Here is a 22432-nt window from a genome sequence, read left to right as displayed (position 1 = left end):
CCGCAAATAAAACCATTCTCCACTTGCAGGATGAGCATAATATATACGCCCAATACATCTTCCAGATTTTCTCAATTTCCATTCTTTGTCTTTTCTATGCCAAACCTATTTAGTAGGAAATTCAGAATAATTCAATTCCCTTGCTTCTTCATACAATGCATTCACTTTCATCCACTCTGTAAATTTGCTTTTTCCGATATCTGGCTTGTCCACAACATTATTTAAATAATTAGTATCTTCAAAAACAACTGGTTGTTCGTCTTCATTGTGAAAACTAAGTCTTTGAACAGCAGGCTCTCGATGGTGAATTGCAAATTCAAATATCCTCCAACATGCCTCTATGGCAGACACATATTTACAATTTAAATATGTCTTAACTTCATCAATATCTGTCATATGTTGCATTCTAGTAGAAGAATCAATATGTAAATTTTCTTCAAGAATCAAAGTTGCACGATCAGGTCCTTTTGTTATATATTTAAATAAATACTTTATAGATCTTGAACGATTACACCACTCGACATTTATGTGTGCTTGAAATTTCACCAATAAATCGATATTGTGTGGAACTATAAATCGATTATCAAGTTTGACCTCATTTCTTTCAACAAATCTTCCATTATTCTTTCTTCTATATATTGGGAAACCATCTTCATCAACAGTTGTTTGCGAACAAAATTTTTTAGGGAAGTGCTTTGTACATCTGTTTTCAATCATACAACTTGCCCTATTAATAGAGCCGCAAGGACCATGGACCATATATTGTTTGACAGCTTCATAAAGTAAAGGTTCTTCATTGAAATCTAGAATTTCTACTGAAATTATTCTATCAATTTCTGCTGTTGTAGGATGTTTGTCATCATGATGTAAAAAAAGTAAAATGTGCGCATGAGGTAACCCTCTTTTTGGATATTCAACAGTGTAGACAACTGGCACCAAAACAGTAAGTTAGTTACATTTGTTTAGATTAATTATTAAGCCAAGTAAAGAAGAAGGGAAAAATATTTAAAATATAAAGTTTAGAATACCTGCAATTACTTTCCCAAAGTGTTGGCCATGCTTTAAATCATTTAAGAGTTGATCAAGCTTTATCTTGAACACTCTTGCAACCACATCAGGCCGATCTTCTACTTTTTGTCCAGTTTTCCTAGATAGGAAAAGATCAATTTCTGGCCATCTTGTGTTGCAGGTGAAGGTAATAAAAAGGTCCGGATAACCTGCCCATCTACAGATCGTCATTGCATCTTGATAGTTTTCAATCATATACCTTGGACTTTCAGTGAAACTTGAAGGTAGAACAAATCTTTTGCCTGAAGATGCAGGGGTGGTATCACCTCTCATAACTGCATCTTTCAGTCCTTTATACAATTCTATCCTTAATTTGTCTTGGTTCTCTTTTACCCACATAAGCCGGATTTCTTCTATACATGTGTAGGCATCTACATCAAATTGTTGAAACAATCTACCACCATATATCAATGTATGTCCCTCATGTTCACGTTCTTGCAATCGATATGCATAGTATTCTCTCATTGTAACAGAATTAGTTGTATCAGTTCTGATTTCATCTACATTACTATACAAAATGCTGAGTCTAAAACCATCCTCGCCATATGGGAACAAAAGGGGATATTGTAATGCCATGTATGAAGGATGCAACACATTAATACGTTGTAACCCTCCTTCTTTTAACTCAACAATAATATCGCGATGTGCATTTTCAGCACCAATATCACCAACGATAATTGCTGCAATCTCTGAACATGTAGGCAGGTTATATTCTCTTCTATCTGTAGTTCGGGAGCCAATAAGGCGTAATCTTAAATGGAGAACATCAGTATCAATGAAACAGTCTCTAGACATCCGAAATATCTTCACCAAAGTATTTGATTCATCAAAGATTTGGACCAATGCTTCAACAATAGATGGATCAAGGTCACTATTAATTTGACCATTGCTAAAGACGTTCATTCTATGTTGAACTTCATTTTCAGTATCATAGAAATATAATTGTGCAAATTGTGGATCCTGACCATCATTAGGAAGAAGAGGTTCCAATTCTATGATGGTTTTGGCCATTAAGTTTAAAAATGTAAGGGTGTCTTCCATCGTTAATTCTACTATCTACTTTACCACCCATAGATGTCATTGCGAACATTGCATTATAAGTTCTGATTAGAGTTCTGAACATTTTAGATCGTTCACTACCAAGAGGATCTAAAAACTCATCAATAAGAGGAGGTGCTTTCCTAAGCAAAGGTAACTTAACCTTACCCTCCATACAACAGAGAGAGAATTTTGGGTTCCTAAGCCTCTTAGATTTGACTGTTCTCTCTTCATACCATAAAACTGAACCGCAATGCACGCATACATAAGAAGGCGAGCCAAAATTCCAAGGTTCAATAAATTTTCCTATATGAATTTTAAAATATAAGAACAACAATAATAATGTAAACAAAAATCAATATCAATATTTTTTTCCTTGTAAATTTAAGTTAAGTCATTTACTTGGAAATTCTTCACAATCACTCTCATTTTCTGATTCTTGGATTTCTTGAGGTATATCACAATTATTGAATCCATCTTCTACCAAAGTATCATCTGTACTTATGTTCAATCTAGTTTCTTCATAGGAATGATCCATGTCAACATCAATATCTAATAATCAAATGTGAATTGAAAGTATTATTTTCAAATTTTTATGAAGCAATGTTTAAAGAATTTATAAATAGAATGTGGCAAAAAGAGAAACGAACCTCTTGATGCATAAAAATCCATATTTGTACCAGTTGAATGCAACGTAGAGCAGTCATGAGTTAATGTTGTTCTATCCTTCTTGTTTTTTTTCCTCTTTTCAGCAATGACCATTTTCCTGGATTTCCTCTCCTGGGTAAATTTATTCTGTAAACTATTTTTCCTTTCATGCCATTTTCTGCCAAATCGCCTCTCAATCATTAGCATCTGTCTTTTTAATTGCGCTTGTCTTGCATTTTCCATTTTTTTTAAAGTCAAAAATGAGCTGCAACAAAATTAATTATAATTATTTAAATTTCAGAAAACATGGCAGGTTTATATAAATGAAATATATTACAAACCCTTTATTTAATCAAATATTCCTTCCTCTTGTATTTTATATAAATGGAATTCATGAAACTTTTCACTCACTATTATGTAATCTTCTATTCATAAGATAAATAAATAAAACTAAAGCATCTATAAGCACTCAATCCAAAACACTAAGATACACACAATAAAAATAAATAAGTAAACAAAATAAATAAAGCTAACAACAACATTTAAAAAAGCCTCCCAATAAACTGAGTCTAATAGCCTGAGCAGTACAAAAATTAAAAGAAACAAAGTCTTATAAGCATTCTAGTAAATTAAAGACATATATCAATAAGGAAATAACAATAAAATTTACATTAAAAACTCAGTAATTAACATTAAAAACAAAAAATTTTACTTACTAAAAATTACAAAATAATTTTACTCCTCAAACATTCAGATCTTAAACCATCCATCTTACAAAACATAAAGACAATTAGAAAAGAAAAGTGAAATCCTAACAAAAATCTCTTAAATGGAAAAATAATAATAATAATAATAATAATAATAAAGGAGAAAATTAGAACTCATATATTTTTCGATTGAGATAAAAGAAGAACCCAAGAAATGGCTCTAACAACCATATATAAAAGAAAAGCCAATAGGAAATAACAAAATGCTATTCTAAAAAAGAACCAAGTAAAAGCATTGTTAAATATTATGTGTATGTATATATATATATATATATATATAGGCAAATATTCCCTTAAAAAAAATTATTACAGGCCAACACCAAAAATCTTATAAGAAAACTATTATATACTTATTCAAAGCAGCCCAAAATACAAAAACCTACAAACATTGAAAAAAAAAGGGTTTAGAAATCAATCATTATTGAACAACTAACATGTTTTTTCCTACACATATTCAAGAGCTAAAACTCATGATGCCACCCCAAAAACTCTGAATTATGATAAATCAAGAAGAAAACATCTAAATAAAGAGTATAACACAATGACTTAGATTGTCCCTAATGAATAAATACAAATCATCTAATGACTTAGATTGTCCCTAATAACAGTAAATAATTAAAGATTATAACTTGAGGCCAAAACATTGAAAGAAAGAGAATAAACGTTCGGATTTTAATTCAAATTCAAATAACAAAAAATAGCGGTGAGGATGTGAAATAAGAATTGAAATTAATGATTACATAATCATCACAAATAGAAATTCAAATCCTTCAAAACCAACACAATGTAATCATTGAGCTACACTGAATAGTAAAATTTAACAAAAACAAATAAGCCAAAATTAATTGCAAAGCCGAGCAAACATAATAATCAAGATTCATGGACTAATGTAAAAAATTAATTAAAGAATAAATGAATTAGTGAATCAATATAAGGACGCAAAATATTGTTGTTCTTTGGTCATTCAGATGGAACCAAGAATTAAAAAAAAAAAAAAACGTTTGCATGATACTTTTATTGGCTTTTAAAATAAAAAGGTTCTTCTAAATAAGTTTTTAAGAATCATAACAAAGAAAGATGAAAGAGAGACTATAAAAGAAGCGGAAGCAAACATTGTAATATGGTTTGAGTTGCAAAAAATATGAAAGATTGTTTTAGTTTTTAATAATCTATTGCCTATTTCCAATATGATGATGGTAAAGAATTTGGCTTCCATTAGCCAAGGATATATATAAATAAATACTTAAAGCACATCAAACAGTAAAGCTTAAAGCAAAATTTACACTATATTTTGTAAATAAAACATAATAGTTCAATGTCATATGACCAGTGACTTTTATGAATAAGTAAACTTAGTATATATTTACACACATTCAAAATAACAGCAATAACCAATATAGCCTAAGGTAAATTGTAAATGCCAACTTCTAAATTTTAATATGTATTTAGTGCTTTAACTTAATTCCATGAGCTTACAGATAAATATAGTCACTATTCTACTAACAAATGTGCAATTAAACAATTAGGAAAGAAATACATTAACACATCAAAACAAAGAACCATAAACTTTGCATATGAAAAAGAATCCAACAAATTTAGACAATATTTATACATTTTGGTGAAAACAGATACAGCTCTTACAAAATATAATCTTGAACAACATTGAACAAACAATTTTAATTTTTATTTCATTATATGGGGTTCTTATTGTCAAGGAATCCATACATAATAATAGAGCAGGCATGAAGATGTAGGAAAAGGCGGAATAAATATGTTTTAATATTATTATTAAAAGACTTTTCTAAGTTAGGTTGAAGAAGATCACTAAACACCAATCCAATCTAACCAACAGCACAAATATACATAAGAATTGAATCTCACACCAAATACCCAAAACAAAATCAATTGTAACCCAAACACCTTAGTTAAAACAAAATCTAACCCATTTAATCATGAATTGATATCAAAAAACCTATAGTTAAAAAACAATAGTTAATATCCGCACATGAATTTATATATATATATTCATTTAATCTAAGGACATAAAAGCATACGAACAATGCAAAGCACATAATGTCATAGATATATCAGAATCATAACAAAGATTCTAGTGCTTCAAATATTATATGATAAAACAAAGAAGTTATATCATATCTGAATAAGCCTAGAAATTTATTGGCGGTGTGCATCTGTAACCATAGGTTTTACGAATCAAGTTTGTACCCATATAAAATTATATATATGGCAAGCCACAGTATCCGAAACTTGAATTAATATATCACATATATCAATCACAGCACACAGATTTATTGAACAATAGTTCTTAAACGAAATTATGCAGGAAAATTAATGCAGAAATTTGAAGAATCAATATTCTAGGGTTTTGCATTATTGTCCATGCCATAAGAATCAATTTTCACAACAAAGCAACAAAAGGGGAAGAATGAACATAGAGAATTGATGCGTACCTTTCGTCCAATTTTCACAACAAAGCACCAAAAGGGGAAGAATGAACACAGAGAATTGATGCGTACCTTTCGTCAGAATAGTGCTGATCTCTAACTCCGTATCTCAAAACCTATGGGACGTTTGATCGTATTTAGCTTTGACAGATGCCGATTGTGATGGTCTAAGTCCGGCAGGGTATGGCGGTGGCCGGCCGTACGAATATCCACTGGTTCGCAGAGTCTGAAGAGAAGAGATCGCTAGGGTTTTAATCGCAAAACAGATCTAGAATATTCCGTAAATTGACGGAAACAGGGGAAACTTATCCCGAAATCACAGAGAAGTTTCAAAACCGAATCAAAACAACAAAAACTCATAGAGAGAAAGAGAGGGAGAGGGAGAGAGAGAAGAATGTACCTAGAAAACTCAAAAGGGGATAGCGATGGTTGGCCAATCGAATCTCCAGTGTGGCGCAAGTTTTTTTTTTTTTTTTCTCCTAGCAGAGTTTGATGTGAAGAGATCGCCTCTATCGCAGTATGGCTAGGGTTTTTTTAGAGAGAAAAAATGTTAAGAAGACTGATGTGAAGAGGGTAGGTTTTTTTCCTTTTTCCCTTTCTGTGTATCGCAATATTGGCAGTTTTTTTTTTAAGAGAGAGAAAATGTTAAGTAGTCTGAAAAGATCGGTAGATATTTTTTAATTTCTATGTTTTTTTTTTCTTTTAACAGTTTTTTTTTTAATATAAACAATTATAGCCAAATGATGTTAATTTTTTGAAAACAATATAATGTATCGCTTTTTAAAGTTATACATGTCTGAATATTAGGTAGACACTTTTCCTATTTGTCATTACCTCCTTAATTCTAGGAACTCATTTTCTCTCAGCTTCTGCTATTATATATATATATATATATATATGAACCATACGGCACTTGTTAAATCTCACACTGCAATTGCACTATTATATACCTATAAAATTAGAATCCTATAAACTAGGACAATATTACATGCCTATAAAATAAACCAAATGTGCTAATACTATTATATACCTATAAAAATAAATCTAACGTACTATTTTATCACATCAATCCCTAAGATGGATTTTGCAAAGCTAGTTGTCCTTGTAATAGTAATTTATTCAAAGTTAAAGTAAGTCTTATTTATATAGATGGTAAAATATTATTTTAGATGTGTACCTTTGATTGATGGATCACCAAAAGCTGTAAAAGATTGAGTAAATCTGCTAATAGAAAATAGAAGTATGAAATTAGGAATAGAGAGAGAGAGAGAGAGAGACAGACAGACAGAGACAGAGATAAATTAGAGGCGTAAAGAATAAAACTGGAAGTGAGAGAGAGAAAGGTTGTGGGTTTTACTGTACCTGGTACCCCTGTCTTTGGTTTCGTTTTCTAGTCTCTCTATGATGAACTAGAGGTGCATCAAAAAATAAAGAAAAAATTATGTGAAGTAGTGGCAAAGAGAAAAAAAAATATAAATAAAATTCAAAGTAAGTTTAGTTGCACAGTTCAAACCAGAGAGCTGGTTCATTAAAGTTGTAAAATGACATGTTTTTCCCGTGTTTTCATAAGCCTAAAAAAACACAAAACTGAAAAGAGCCATTCGGTTGTTTTCATTTTTCTTTATAAATTAGAAACAAAAATTATTTTCTCTTTTCTATAGTTTTGAGCTTACCAAACAAGTTATTTGTGATAGGAAACAAAAAATAGCCCTTGAAAGCAAAAAACTGATAAAAAAAACAATTACTAAACATACTCTTATTATCCCAAAGGAAATGGTTATGCTGAGGCCTCCAATTAAAGATTTCTGAAAATATTGGGAAAAATTATTAAAGAGAATGGAAAGGGATGGAAAGAGGAGCTTCCTACGGCTCTATGGGCTCATAGGACAACCAAATCACAAGCTACAAGAGCTTCACCCTTTTCTCTAGTATATGGCACGGAGGTTGTCCTCCCAATAGATTTGGTGAAGCCAGCAGTGAAGCTCGCAATGATCTCAAGAGTACCCAAAGAAGCTGCTTTGGAAATTGTTGAAGAAAAGCGCGATAATGTTGCCTCTCATAAACGCCTTTACTGGGCTAACATGAAGGCTAGACATTAAGGCCAAGTTAAAGAAAGAAGGTTTCAAGTTGAAGAACTTATTTGGAAAATTGCTCCTCATGTACGAGAAGTGGCTGGAGTTGTCACGCACAAGTTTGTTGAAGTGGGCCCGTGTGTGGCTTGAATTGCCACAAGCCCACCTTATTTGACCAAATCCTATTTGGAATAGTAACCCACCTTTTAGCCGACTTTGACATATATATATATATATATATATATATATTAGGTTTTGACAAGTATGTGCAGCCGTGAGAATATAGAGAGATTTCCAATTAACCTAGTGAGCAAGCCGCATGAGAGAAAATAGAGAAAAGAGAAGCAGTCAGTTTCTATTCTTATTTTTTTCTGTGAGAGAGTGCTAGGGTGTAATTGGGATTTGAGTTTCTTGAGAGTGTTCTTGTGCACTATTGTATTTTCCCTGATAATAGTGAAATCCCTGCAACTCCGTGGACATAGGCAAATTGCCAAACCACGTAAATATTGTCTTGTGCGTGTGATTATTTTTCTTTGACGTGTGTTTTCTCTATTTGTTTTGTTTCTCACAGGTTATGAATTTTTGGTTAAATTCCCTACAACTAGTATCAGAGCCTAGGGTTAGGTTTGAGTGGGAGCAATGGCAGAGGAAGCAGGAAAGGCGTCTGGAATAGAAAAGTTTGATGGCACAGACTTCGCGTATTGGAGGATGCAGATTGAAGATTATCTCTATGGGAGGAAATTGCATCTGCCTCTTTTAGGGACAAAACCTGAGGCTATGAAGGCTGAGGAATGGGCTCTTCTTGACAGACAGGTACTAGGAGTTATCAGGTTAACTCTGTCTAGGTCTGTTGCACACAATGTTGTAAAAGAGAAGACCACAGTAGATCTGATGAAAGCTTTGTCTGGTATGTATGAAAAGCCGTCAGCAAACAATAAGGTGCACTTGATGAAGAAACTGTTCAATCTGAAGATGGCAGAGAATGCAACAGTAGCACAACATCTGAATGAATTTAATACTATCACAAATCAATTGTCATCTGTAGAAATTGATTTTGATGATGAGATTCGTGCTCTGATCGTCTTGGCTTCTTTGCCAAACAGTTGGGAGACAATGAGGATGGCAGTAAGCAATTCTACCGGAAAGGAAAAACTCAAGTACAATGATATACGAGATTTAATTCTGGCTGAGGAGATTCGCAGAAGAGATGCAGGTGAATCCTCAGGATCTGGTTCTGCCCTAAACCTTGAGACAAGAGGCAGAGGTAATAACAGAAATTCAAATCGGGGTAGATCAAAATCCAGAAATTCTAATCGGAATAGAAGTAAATCTAGATCAGGCCAACAAGTACAATGGAATTGTGGGAAAACATGTCACTTTAGGAATCAATGCAAAAGTCCTAAGAAGAAGAATGAAGATGATTCTGCTAATGCTGTAATAGAAGAGGTACAGGATGCATTACTTCTTGCAGTAAACAGTCGACTTGATGATTGGGTTTTGGATTCAGAAGTTTCGTTTCATACCACTCCACACCGAGAAATCATACAGAATTATGTTGCAGGTGATTTTGGTAAGGTGTATTTGGCTGATGGTTCAGCCTTGGATGTTGTGGGTATGGGAGATGTTCGGATATTGTTGCCCAATGGGTCTGTTTGGTTACTGGAGAAGGTTCAACATATTCCTGACCTAAGGAGGAATCTGATTTCTGTTGGACAACTTGATGATGAAGGGCATGCAATACTATTTGTTGGTGGTACTTGGAAGGTTACAAAGGAAGCTAGGGTATTGGCTCGTGGAAAGAAAACTGGTACTCTGTACATGACCTTAAGTCCAAGAGACACAATTGCAGTTGCTGATGCAAGTACTAATACAAGCCTATGGCACCGCAAACTTGGTCACATGAGTGAGAAAGGGATGAAGATGCTGCTGTCAAAAGGAAAACTACCAGAATTGAAGTCCATTGATTTTGACATGTGTGAAAGTTGCATCTTAGGAAAGCAGAAAAATGTGAGCTTCTTGAAAACTGGCAGGACACCGAAGGCTGAAAAATTGGAGTTAGTACACACTGATTTGTGGGGGCCTTCTTCGGTTGCATCCCTTGGAGGTTCAAGGTACTACATCACTTTCATTGATGACTCAAGTAGAAAGGTATGGGTTTATTTTCTGAAAAATAAATCAGATGTATTTGAAACTTTTAAGAAGTGGAAGGCCATGGTTGAGACAGAAACAGGTTTGAAAGTAAAATGTTTGAGGTCAGATAATGGAGGAGAGTACATAGATGGAGGGTTCAGTGAGTATTGTGCTGCACAGGGAATTAGGATGGAGAAGACCATTCCTGGGACACCACAGCAGAATGGTGTGGCTGAGCGCATGAATAGAACTCTCAATGAGCGTGCTAGGAGTATGAGGTTGCATGCTGGACTACCAAAAACTTTTTGGGCTGATGCTGTTAGCACTGCAGCTTACCTGATAAACCGAGGACCTTCAGTTCCTATGGAGTTCAGACTTCTTGAGGAGGTTTGGAGCGGTAAAGAGGTAAAGTTTTCACACTTAAAAGTTTTTGGTTGTGTTTCCTATGTTCATATTGATTCTGATGCTTGTAGTAAACTTGATGCAAAGTCTAAAATATGTTTTTTCATTGGCTATGGTGATGAGAAATTTGGCTATAGGTTTTGGGATGAACAAAACAGGAAAATTATCAGAAGTAGAAATGTGATATTTAATGAACAGGTTATGTACAAGGACAGGTCAACTGTAGTGTCAGATGTTACAGAGATAGATCAAAAGAAATCTGAGTTTGTCAACTTAGATGAATTGACTGAAGGTATTGTCCAGAAAAGGGGTGAAGAAGATAAGGAGAATGTAAATTCACAGGTAGATCTGAGTACACCTGTAGTTGAAGTCCGCAGATCTTCCAGGAACATTAGACTTCCACAGCGTTATTCACCCACTTTAAATTATCTCTTGTTGACTGATGGTGGTGAGCCAGAGTGTTATAAAGAAACCTTGCAAGATGAGAATTCAAGCAAGTGAGAGTTAGCCATGAAGGATGAGATGGATTCTTTATTGGGGAATCAGACATGGGAACTGACTGAATTGTCAGTAGGAAAGAAGGCTTTGCACAACAAGTGGGTATACAAAATAAAGAATGAGTATGATGGTAGCAAACGTTACAAGGCCAGATTAGTCGTTAAAGGGTTTCAGCAGAAGGAAGGCATTGACTACACAGAAATATTTTCTCCAGTTGTGAAGATGTCAACAATCAGACTAGTACTGGGAATGGTGGCTGCAGAAAACCTACATCTTGAGCAGTTAGATGTGAAGACAGCATTCCTTCATGGTGACTTGGAGGAAGATCTTTAAATGATTCAGCCAGAAGGGTTCATTACTCAAGGACGAGAATCTAGTTTGCAAACTGAAAAAGAGCTTGTATGGCCTAAAACAAGCTCCAAGACAGTGATACAAGAAATTTGACAGTTTTATGCATAGAATTAGGTTCAAGAGATGTGAAACTGATCACTGTTGCTATGTTAAGTCTTTTGACAATTCTTACATCATATTACTGTTGTATGTGGATAATATGCTTATTGCAGGGTCTAGCATTGAAGAGATTAATAATCTGAAGAAGCAATTGTCCAAACAGTTTGCAATGAAGGATTTGAGAGCTGCAAAGCAAATCCTTGGTATGAGAATCATTAGAGACAAGGCTAATGGTACATTGAAGCTTTCACAGTCAGAGTATGTGAAGAAAGTTCTCAGCAGGTTCAACATGAATGAAGCTAAACCAGTGAGCACACCCTTGGATAGTCATTTCAAACTAAGCAAAAAACAGTCACCAAAGACAGAAGTAGAAAGGGACCATATGAGCAAGGTGCCTTATGCCTCAGCTATTGGCAGCTTGATATATGCTATGGTGTGTACAAGGCCAAACATTGCACATGCAGTGGGAGTTGTGAGCAGATTCATGAGTAGGCCTGGAAAGCAGCATTGGGAGGCAGTTAAGTGGATTCTGAGATATCTGAAGAGTTCATCAGATACATGTCTTTGCTTCACAGGTGCAAGTTTGAAACTGCAGGGTTATGTAGATGCTGATTTTGCTGGTGATATTGATAGTAGAAAGAGTACTACTGGGTTTGTTTTTACTCTGGGTGGTACAGCTATATCATGGGCTTCAAATCTACAGAAAATTGTTACTTTCTCTAGTACAGAAGCTGAGTATGTTGCAGCAACTGAAGTTGGAAAGGAGATGATTTGGCTACATGGTTTCTTAGATGAATTGGGTAAGAAGCAGAAGATGGGCATTCTACACAGTGACAGTCAGAGTGCAATCTTTCTTGCCAAAAATTCGGCTTTTCATTCAAAGTCGAAGCACATACAGACAAAATACCACTTTATCCGTTACCTTGTTGAAGATAAGCTGGTAATGCTTGAGAAGATTTGTGGATCTAAGAACCCGGCAGACATGTTGACTAAGGGTGTCACTATTGAGAAGTTGAAGCTGTGCGCAACTTCAATTGGTCTTCTAGCTTAAGGACAAGAGGATGAGTTGCAGGGATGAGGGATTGTGTTATAGAGGATTGTGGTTGATGTTTGCAGCTTGTGAACCTTTAAGGGCTAAGGTGGAACTGATGGAGGAGTTTGCTAGTGTAGCTTGATCAATTCAAGCCAAGGTGGAGATTTGTTGAAGTGGGCCCGTGTGTGGCTTGAATTGCCACAAGCCCACCTTATTTAACCAAATCCTATTTGGAATAGTAACCCACCTTTTAGCCGACTTTGACATATATATATATATATATTAGGTTTTGACAAATATGTGCAGCCGTGAGAATATAGAGAGATTTCCAACTAACCTAGTGAGCAAGCCGCATGAGAGAAAATAGAGAAAAGAGAGGCAACCAGTTTCTATTCTTATTTTTTTTCTGTGAAAGAATGTTAGGGTGTAATTGGGATTTGGGTTTCTTGAGAGTGTTCTTGTGCACTATTGTATTTTCCCTGATAATAGTGAAATCCCTGCAACTCCGTGGACGTAGGCAAATTGCCGAACCACGTAAATATTGTCTTGTGCGTGTGATTATTTTTCTTTGACGTGTGTTTTCTCTATTTGTTTTGTTTCTCACAGGTTAGGAATTTTTGGTTAAATTCCCTACAAAGTTTTCCCCAAAGTAGGAAGGATCTAACATAGTGGAAGAAGCACATCAGACTGGACATTATTGGCTGAAAGATTAGGCAAGTATAAAGGCATATGACCCCATTAACAGAGCTCACCTTAAGAAATACCATACTTAATCTTGTAAAAATATCTTTTGTTTCCATGATATCAAACTAATGTTATGTTTCATAATACTTATATCATTATAAACAAAGTCTTTCTATTCAGTTACTTTATATTCTACTGTTTATGATATGCATGCAAAGTTTAATATCCTAACTAAATAAAGCATAGAAAAGTTTATAATACAATCAAATGGCCTTTTAAGACCATAAAATATTACAACTTGAAAATTAAATAATGTTTGTGAGAGAACTAATATTTTCAAAAGAGAAGTCTGGGTGGCTCAGAGCTCCTAGCTCACCTTCCAACTTTTCAATTTCTTTCCTTAAATAACTGCGTTCTGCTGTGACACCTTCTAACTGAGCCTGAAGGGCAGAATTAACTTCTTGCTTGGATGTCAATTCCACTTTAAGTCTGTTAATAGATTCTTGGAGCTGAGTGATTGAAGTGCCATGTACCTCTAAAGCTGATTCTGTTTCCTTCGCTTTGTTGATACAAGAGCTTTCTTTAGCTCTCAACTCGCGGAGTGAGGACAAGGAAGAATGAACAGAGGATCCAGCCTTCTTTAAGTCCCTCAATGTAGTGACACGGCTCTTTAACCAACCGACATTGACACTTAAGCCCTCAGCCTCACTTAGTGTGGAAAGGAAGGCATCAAAGGGAAGATCTAGACAATTCTCTTTGCCTTTTGATTGTAGTTGGGACACTACAAACCCAATTTGCCCCAAAAGAAAGCCCCTAAGAGACAGTGTCCACTTGTTAGTATCCTTCATCATCTCAGGATATTTTGAGAGCAACTGAGAACATGTTGCTCTCAAATCAGGAGAAAGTAATGAGAACAGTGGATCAGAGTCTGTCTGGGTGCTTTCACCCTCTTGGTCCTTGGAAGTAGCTCTTGCAAAGTCTTCTTTCTTCTGAGGATTTTCGACATACACTCGATTTGAATCTCCGCTTTCAGCATTGGATTCTGTTTTCTCATTAGAAGTCATTTCTTGTACAGAAGCCTCTTGGGTGGAAGGAGTGACTTTTGTTTTGGTTTGAGCCCGGGGAACAGATTCTACAACCTGTCAAAGGTCAAAAGGGAGAAAAGAAGAAAAAGTTACTTACCAGGAAAACATCATTATGAACCAACAAAATGGTGTAAACTAGAACCCAATCCAATACATAAGCTGGTTTAGCATGAGTCAAATGATTAACCAGACATGACTGTATGCCAATTCTACTGACATAGAACAAATATTAGCCCCCTGGAAGATTCCAAAACACTACCATAGTCGTTATATATTGTTTGGGCTTGTCTATAGTAGTTAACTGACTGTTTTAATTTACGAATTGATAATGTACTTTAAAAAAAAACAAGTGCTCAAACTTGGCAACACAAGCAAATGTAACATGCAAGGTTGGTGCACCATGAAGACCACATACCCACAATAGTGCAAAAGCTCAACATGTAGCATAAAAACAGGGAGATCCTGATCTCCGAATTGTAAAGGTTCACTCTGTACCTGACGATTCTGCACATAATCCAAGAATGAAGGAACATCTGGATAGCGATATTGATCACTGCTTCCAACTTGAGGAGATTTCTGAAAGCAAACAATGTCCCCGTCTTCGAGCTGAAAAATGCAAATGAAAATAAGGCCATAAAAGAAAGTAGATAAGCAATTTGATACAGAAGACAACTATAGAGAAAAGTTATGGAACAAACAAACAGAAAATTTGTGAACTACATCTGAAAACAATTCCCAAAGAAAAGCATTTGCAATTAGTCATCTATAACATACCTGACTCACACGGAAAGTGAACGTCTTGTCAATGCATTCACATATGATAGCAGGTTCAAACTTTATTTCCTGAATATCAAGTAGGATGAGTAAGGTAACTGCTGAAATTAGATAAGAAAGAAAGAAAAAGTTAAACTTACCTCATAAAGTTCAATTTCTTCATCAGCACTGAATCCAGCCATTTCATTTAGTTTTGGCAATATTTCCACTGGCTTACCACTAACCTTAACAAAAAGCCTCCCAACATATCTGACATTATAGAAGAAAAGCATGAGTGCTTTCTGCAACTCTAACAAGGAGGGAAGAAGGAAAGAGAAACTACCGGAGCTCCTCTTTCGATGGGTCATATAGCTTAAAGAATAGCAGAATATCTTCTTTCGTCCTTTCAGGAGGAGGAACAGGCTGCAAATCCTGAGTGATTATGCAGATCAGTAACAGCACAAAAGAGAGAATCCATGCCACTCAATGATAAACCAATTCCAATAATATTTATCAAAAGATCTACTCAAACAACCAAAGGGGGATCACCTCATCAGATATGAAAGACAACATTACCTGCCCAAGTTCTACTTCTAGAAACAACTTAAGTTCTGCATTATTTGCCTTATCGGAAACTTCTCTCAACTGTCCAACCTACAATGCACAGAAGTGTCATAAAACACATATATATCCTACCATCGACAGGCAGAGGCAACCATGTGCTCTTATGAAGTAAATACAACTTCCACATCTATAATTATCTCAATAACAAATTCTCGGCAAAACCCTTAAGCATAGTTATATCAAATGAACATGAATAGCTGAACAATTAACAGTTATATCACACACTTTAAATATATGTTCATTTGTTCTTTAGTGTCTGTTTGCATGCGGCTGAACCATAAATTGCAGAACTATTTAGATCATGATTTTTAGGTCAGAGATAAGAGCTGTATATAAAGTTTCTTGACAAAAACGCAAAATACATATAAAACACTGTACATAAATTTGGCAAATGAAGGAAATTCCATAATACATTTCAAAATGCGTGCTAGATGTATGTCTGTGTGATGTGCCAATTTTCAAAGACAGAAGTCCTACAAATCATAGATCTGATAGATTCATTCAGTCTGTCAAAAAACTATTCAAACTTTAAAGCAAATGCATAGTAATCCAGCCCAAGATCTTTTTTTTTTTTTTGATAAGTAATAAAGATTCATTGATAATAAAAAGAGAGAGACACCCAAGTACATAGGGAGTATACAAGAGTGAACAAATCAAGATCGAACAATACAAAAATCAAGTAAATCCAAAATAGAAGAAAAAGGATGGTTCCTCCACACAGAGACTCAGTCCAATAAAGTTCTAAAAAATAGAAGCTTGAGGTCAGGCATGGAACGCTCAATGTCTTCAAAACACCTACTATTTCTCTCCTTCCAAATGCACCACATCAAACAATGAGGAACAACCATCCATATATCTCCATTACGATGGCGACCAAATTGACCTTGCCAACAAGCAAATAGCCCAACGACAGACATTGGCATAACCCAATAAACTCCAAATAAACCAAACACCATATCCCACAACTCCAAAGTAACCGAGCAATGAAGGAAAAGATGGTCAACAGATTCACAATTACACTTGCACATATAACACCAATCCAAAATGCAAACCTTTCTTTTTCTTAAATTGTCAATTGTCAGACATTTCCCCAAGGCAGCAATCCAAACAAAGAAAGCCACTCTAGAGGGAATCTTTTGCTTCCAAATGCTTTTCCAAAGGAAAAACTGCTCACTATGGCCAACTAGAAGATGATAGTATGCACTAACCGTGAACCCCTTACTCTTACAAGGCAGCCAACATCTCTTATCCTCCCCGATCCCTCTTATAGGAGTGCTATAAATGGTATTGATGAAGCTCCTGAAAGCTTCCAATTCCCGATTATGCACATCCCGTAGATAAACAAAAAGAAATCTATATACTCCACTTATCAGAAAATCCACAACGCTCAAGCACCTAAGTAAGAAATCCCCAGTTCACATGATCAAAGGCTTTCTCAATGTCCAATTTACATAACAACCCTGGCTGACCAGACTTCAATCTACTATCAAGACATTTGTTAGCAATAAGAACGAAGTCAAGAATCTACCTATTAAGAACAAAGGCATTCTGAGGAGCTGAGATGATCTCTCCTAAAACCATGTGAAGACGAATAGCCAAAACTTTAGCGAGAATTTTATAAACCCCCCCAACAAGGCTAATAGGCCGAAAGTCCTTTACTTTCACCGCAATAGCTTTTTTAGGAATGAGAGCAATGAAAGTTGCATTCAAACTTTTTTCATACTGACCTATAACATGGAAATGGTGGAACACAACCATGATGTCTGATTTGAGAGTCCCCTAGCAAGCTTGAAAGAAAGCCATCGGAAAACCGTCAGGCCTAGGAGATTTATCCCCATTAAACTCCTTGATGACTTCAAAAATCTCAGCTTCCTCAAAAGGTCTCTCTAACCAAACCAAATTATCCCCTGAAATCCTAGGAAAATCCAATACATCTGGGAAAGGATGCTGCACTTGCTGCTCAGAGTATAGGTTCATATAGAAATGTTCAATATGGTCAGCAATCCTATCTTGGTTGGAAGACAAAGCCCCATCAATCATAAGGTTTTCAATACAATTATTTCTTCTATTAAAATTAGCCATCCTATGAAAAGACCTCATATTGGAGTCGCCCTACTTTATATACAACACTCTGGATTTTTGTCTCCAGCTAATCTCCTCTAACAAGGTTGCCTTCTCAAGTTCAGAACGCAAGGTTATTTTTTCCAATTTTTCCTCCTCTGTTAGAGGATGGTGGTCCTCTTTTAAATCTAAAACCTTCAGCTTACTCCATATAAGCTGTTCCTTGGCTGCAATATTGCCAAAATCTGTTTCGTTCCACTTCTTTAGATCTGATTTTAGAGCAATCAACTTCTTGGCAAGAATGTAACTAGGAGTCCCTTGAAAGTGGTAATTCTCCCACCAAGACTTCACCTTATCTAAAAACCCCTCCGCCTTCAACCACGTATTCTCAAAGTGAAAAGGAATTCTTCCTCTTCGATGACTCCCACTCTCCAAAAGAATAGGGAAGTGATCGGATAACACTCTAGGAAGCCTTTTTTGGGAGAAATGAGTGAAGTATTCTGCCAAAACCGGAGAGAAGAGAAATCGATCTATTCTAGAGGCTGAGGTGGAGTTAGACCATGATAAAAGACCTCCCTCCAAAGGAATATCCATTAGCCCAGCCCAAGATCATCATGCCATCAAATAACAAGATCAGATTAACCAAATTCAATGCTATATATTAATAAGTAATGAGATTTCATTAAAACTCAAGAACAATATACCGGAAACACATGCAGAGGGAACAAAGCAACAAAAAAGTGCAAAAAATAAAAGCAAGCTGAGACTCATCAGCTGATAGCTAAAGGGACTACAAAATCCAAAAAAATAAGCCATAGAAACCAAATGCATTAATATTAATCCACCTTCATAGATGTACAACCTAAAATCCCACTTCCCTTAAGTCTCTCTCAACTATCTGGGAACGTGCTCCTCATCATATATATGCCCATCAAATTTGCGACTTTCACTCATTAATTTAAACCTCCCTCTAACCTATAATATCATTTGAATCAAAATCGGTCTTTCACACTAATGCATTCACCAAATATGTGGTCATTTGTTTTGCTTTGTTTGTTTTTTTTTTTTTTTGGGGGGGTGATTCTTAGATCCATGATTGATCTACTGGAATGTTGTCAAGGACATTTTCGTTGCCACAAAGAAACTAAGGTGTGGCAAGTCCTGCCTCTTGGCGTCATGCAGGATTTGTGGTATGAAAGAAACAAGAGGTCCTTTGATGGAATTGAAAATCCTACTTTTCTAATCAAAGAGCATAAGAATTGGATGAGTGCCCAGGGGGGCATCCTTTGATGTCTTTTGTTTTTTTAGTCTCTCTTTTGGATATGTATTCTTTGAAATGGGACAGTTCACAGCCTGTGTCAGCCCCTTTCCTTTCTTCAATAAAATTTTACTTAATTTAAAAAAAAAATAGATAAAATAAAAAACCATAATGCATTCACCAGTTTTTGTTGAACATGTCCAAACCATCGTAGTAGACTCAACATAAACTTTTCCTTGGGAGGTACTACTACTCCCAACTTTCAATGAATATCTTCAATCATGACTATCATTTCTGGAATTTTGCCTCACACACCATGGTATTCTCATTTTAATTATAATTATGAAAATCACATCTTGATAACGCAACATCAATATTGTAAAGCATAGCCAGTACTATAACATTACAAAACTTTATTGTCAACCTAATAAGTATTCTAAGGTCACATGGTATCTCAATTACACTCATAAACTTCATCCATCCTACCCTAATCCTATGGATAACATCCTCCAAAAAAATATGAAAGAAAAGGATTTAATCTAGATATATGAAATTTTAAATCATGATGAAAGATTCCTCTGATTTCGTTTGAAAATATAGAAGACAAGACCCAAAAAAATTATCAGCCATTCAAATATTACAATTTTCACAAGATAAATGACAGAAATTATTTTCATTTCTGATTAGACCATCTTTATGGATGATTGAACAAAGAAATAACTAGGGTGAACATTCTTTGATACGTCCTGAAAATCATATTTTATTATCCTCATCTCATCTAATTATATTAAACTCTCAGTCCAATTTCATGTTATAGTCTGATCTGTCTTTTAATTAACACAATATTATCTGGGGTTCTAACTTTGTCAGTAGTTCGAGGTGTCTAAGACAAGATGACCCATTATCCCCTTTTGTTATTCATTTTGGTGGAGGTCATCAATACGATGTTAAGGAGAACTAAGAAGAGAGGCTATATTTGGGGTTCCAAGGTGGGCTCCAATGTTGTTGTTGGTTTGTGCGTCTTGCATTAATTATTTGCTGATGATAGAATATTATTTTGTGATGCAAATTATGAGCAAATTCTTTATATTTGAATGGTGTTGACCTATTTTGAAGCTGTGACAGGCCTCAAAGTAAACCAAAGTAAGAGTGAGATGGTTCCTAGTGGTATTCGGTGAGGTTCAGAATAGGCCAGAACTTGCAAATACCCTCTGATGTAAGATTGGGTGTTTACCAACAACTTACCTGGGTATGCCTTTGGGGTGTCCTTCAAGCCGAAGTCGTTTTGAAATCCTATTATAGAGAAGATGGAATGCAGATTATTAGGTTGGAAGAAATTGTGTTTGTCAAAAATGGCAAGGTTATTGTTATTGAAGAGGACATTCTGTAGTCTACCTACTTATTATCTCTCATTGTTCATCATTCTTGTTAGTGTGGAAAACAGAATTGAGAAATTTTAAAGGTTTTCTTTGGGGTGGTATGGGTGATGAGTTTAAGCATTAGAGAAGATGGAACACAGATTATTAGGTTGGAAGAAACTGTGTTTGTCAAAAAGGGCAAGGTTAATGTTATTGAAGAGTACATTCTCAAGTCTGCCCACTTAGAGTGTGGGGTCAAAAAGGTTCCTACACTATATCCACTAAAAGGTAGGGAGGGTAGCTGAGTTCAATTTTGGCATGATAGTTGGTGTGGTGACCAACTATTTAGGATGGCCTTTCCTGACTTGTACATTTGTTCATTATAGTGAGATGCTTCAGTAAATTCCTTGTTACAGTGACAGGGGACTGAGGAGTTGGGATGTGAGTTTTAAGAGAGATTTTAATGATTGAGAGATATAGGTGGTAATGTCCTTATTCAATCTTCTTTACTCTAATATCTCTAATTGGCAGTGTTATTAAACCGTACTGTACCATCAGTTTAAACAGAAATTCCATGATCCCTGATATATCTCAAAATGTTTACACTTACATACCATTTACACAATTATCCCACTTAAACCCATGTAACCGCAAAATAAAATGTAACTTGTTTGACCCACGGATAAAAGGCTCGCCATATAGGATACCTAAAGGTAAGGAAAACAAAAGCTGTTAACAAATTTTTTTGATACATAATAAGTTTTATTGAAATCAAAAAAGGGACACCTAGTCCTTAAGGAGTGTACAGGGGGTCAACAAAAATTACAAGAATCAAGAAAATCAAGAAATGAAGAGAATGATTGGTTTCGCAAAGTAGCCAACCAATCTAAAAGCTGCTAACAAATTTTTAAACTTTTCAGAAGTGTCAGATGCTTTTTTTCTTACTATTTGAGAGTGCCTAATGGCTAATACTAATAGTAACTAGCTTCTACCCTAGTAAAATAGTCAATTTGTACTGCCCCACCTGCTGACCGACATGCATGGTCAATTTGTCAAGACTTTTTTTTTTTGAGTTAAAATTGTCAAGACTTTTTTTTTTGGATAAATAACAGAATTGTATTTAATCAAAAATCCAGGTACACCGGGGGTGGACATGGATAACAGTCCATCAAACTCTTAAATTACAATGATCAAACATTTCTAAAAAATTAGAACAAGAAAAACGATTAGAGGACAAACTCCACTCCAGTAAGGTGTGGAAAATGAGAGATTTAAGTTCCAAAATAGACCATTCCTTCCCCTCGAAACATCTTGAGTTCCGTTCTCGCCAAATACACCATAAGACACAATGTGGTACAGCCCTCCATAAATCAATGCTCTAATGTCCATCGAAGGAACCTTGCCAACTCAAAAGTAAATTAGTAACACTTCCCGGCATAACCCATAAAGACCAAATAGAGTCCATACCATAGACCATAGCTCATAAGCAATAGGACAATGAAGAAAATTTTGTCAGGACTTTTGACTCTCCATTGTCCATTATTATTATTATTAATCTCTTCTATCAAGTACTTTTTCTTGCTTCATAAACTTTTTTTAAAATTATTTTATATTTTATAAATTATGATTTTATTTAATTCTGGAATTTTTTTTTATACAATTAAAATTATTAATGGATCGGAATTGGGATACAGGTTACTCCAAATTGTAGTGTTAACGTTTCTTTTTCTTTTAGTTTTAATTTAAATGAATGGTCCATTTTTTCCTTATTTTAGCTATTTTTTATAATTATAAATATATTAATTAGTTAATTAATAAACTTACAATTCAACCAATGAACCACTGGTTAAACTAGTGAACCAATGAACTGGTCTTTCAATTGAGTGACTCAAGTTAATCTCCAATTCGGTTTTGATAACTATGCTCATTGGAAGGGTAGAGATCAGTTGAGATGGAGACTTAGGCTGTGTTTGGTTGGATGTAAAATATTTTCCGAGTGGAAAATATTTTCAGGTGAAAATATTTTCGGGAAAGGAAAATA

At 35.1% G+C, this 22432-nt stretch overlaps 1 protein-coding gene across 2 annotated transcripts in view; it reads right to left on the bottom strand.

Annotated features, from left to right (window-relative positions):
• Positions 1 to 13411: 13411 nt before the first annotated feature.
• LOC115983685 (ubiquitin carboxyl-terminal hydrolase 12-like) overlaps positions 13412 to 22432 on the bottom strand; it is a 38407-nt gene continuing 29386 nt past the window's right edge. Inside the window, exons 17-22 of one of the 2 annotated variants that reach the window (XM_031106423.1) lie at positions 15667 to 15744; positions 15434 to 15522; positions 15252 to 15360; positions 15112 to 15180; positions 14833 to 14943; positions 13412 to 14391 (exon numbers count right to left, since the gene is read on the bottom strand). In XM_031106423.1, coding sequence (XP_030962283.1) covers positions 13558 to 14391; positions 14833 to 14943; positions 15112 to 15180; positions 15252 to 15360; positions 15434 to 15522; positions 15667 to 15744 — 1290 coding nt within the window. In that variant the 3' untranslated portion in view covers positions 13412 to 13557. The remainder of the gene's footprint in view (positions 14392 to 14832; positions 14944 to 15111; positions 15181 to 15251; positions 15361 to 15433; positions 15523 to 15666; positions 15745 to 22432) is intronic. The other variant, XM_031106424.1, reaches the window with a different exon arrangement.

Source organism: Quercus lobata, chromosome 4 (assembly GCF_001633185.2).
Source record: "Quercus lobata isolate SW786 chromosome 4, ValleyOak3.0 Primary Assembly, whole genome shotgun sequence".
Classification (NCBI taxonomy): domain Eukaryota; kingdom Viridiplantae; phylum Streptophyta; class Magnoliopsida; order Fagales; family Fagaceae; genus Quercus; species Quercus lobata.
The sequence above is the reverse complement of the archived record's forward strand: the minus strand, read 5'-3'. Positions and strand labels throughout refer to the sequence as shown.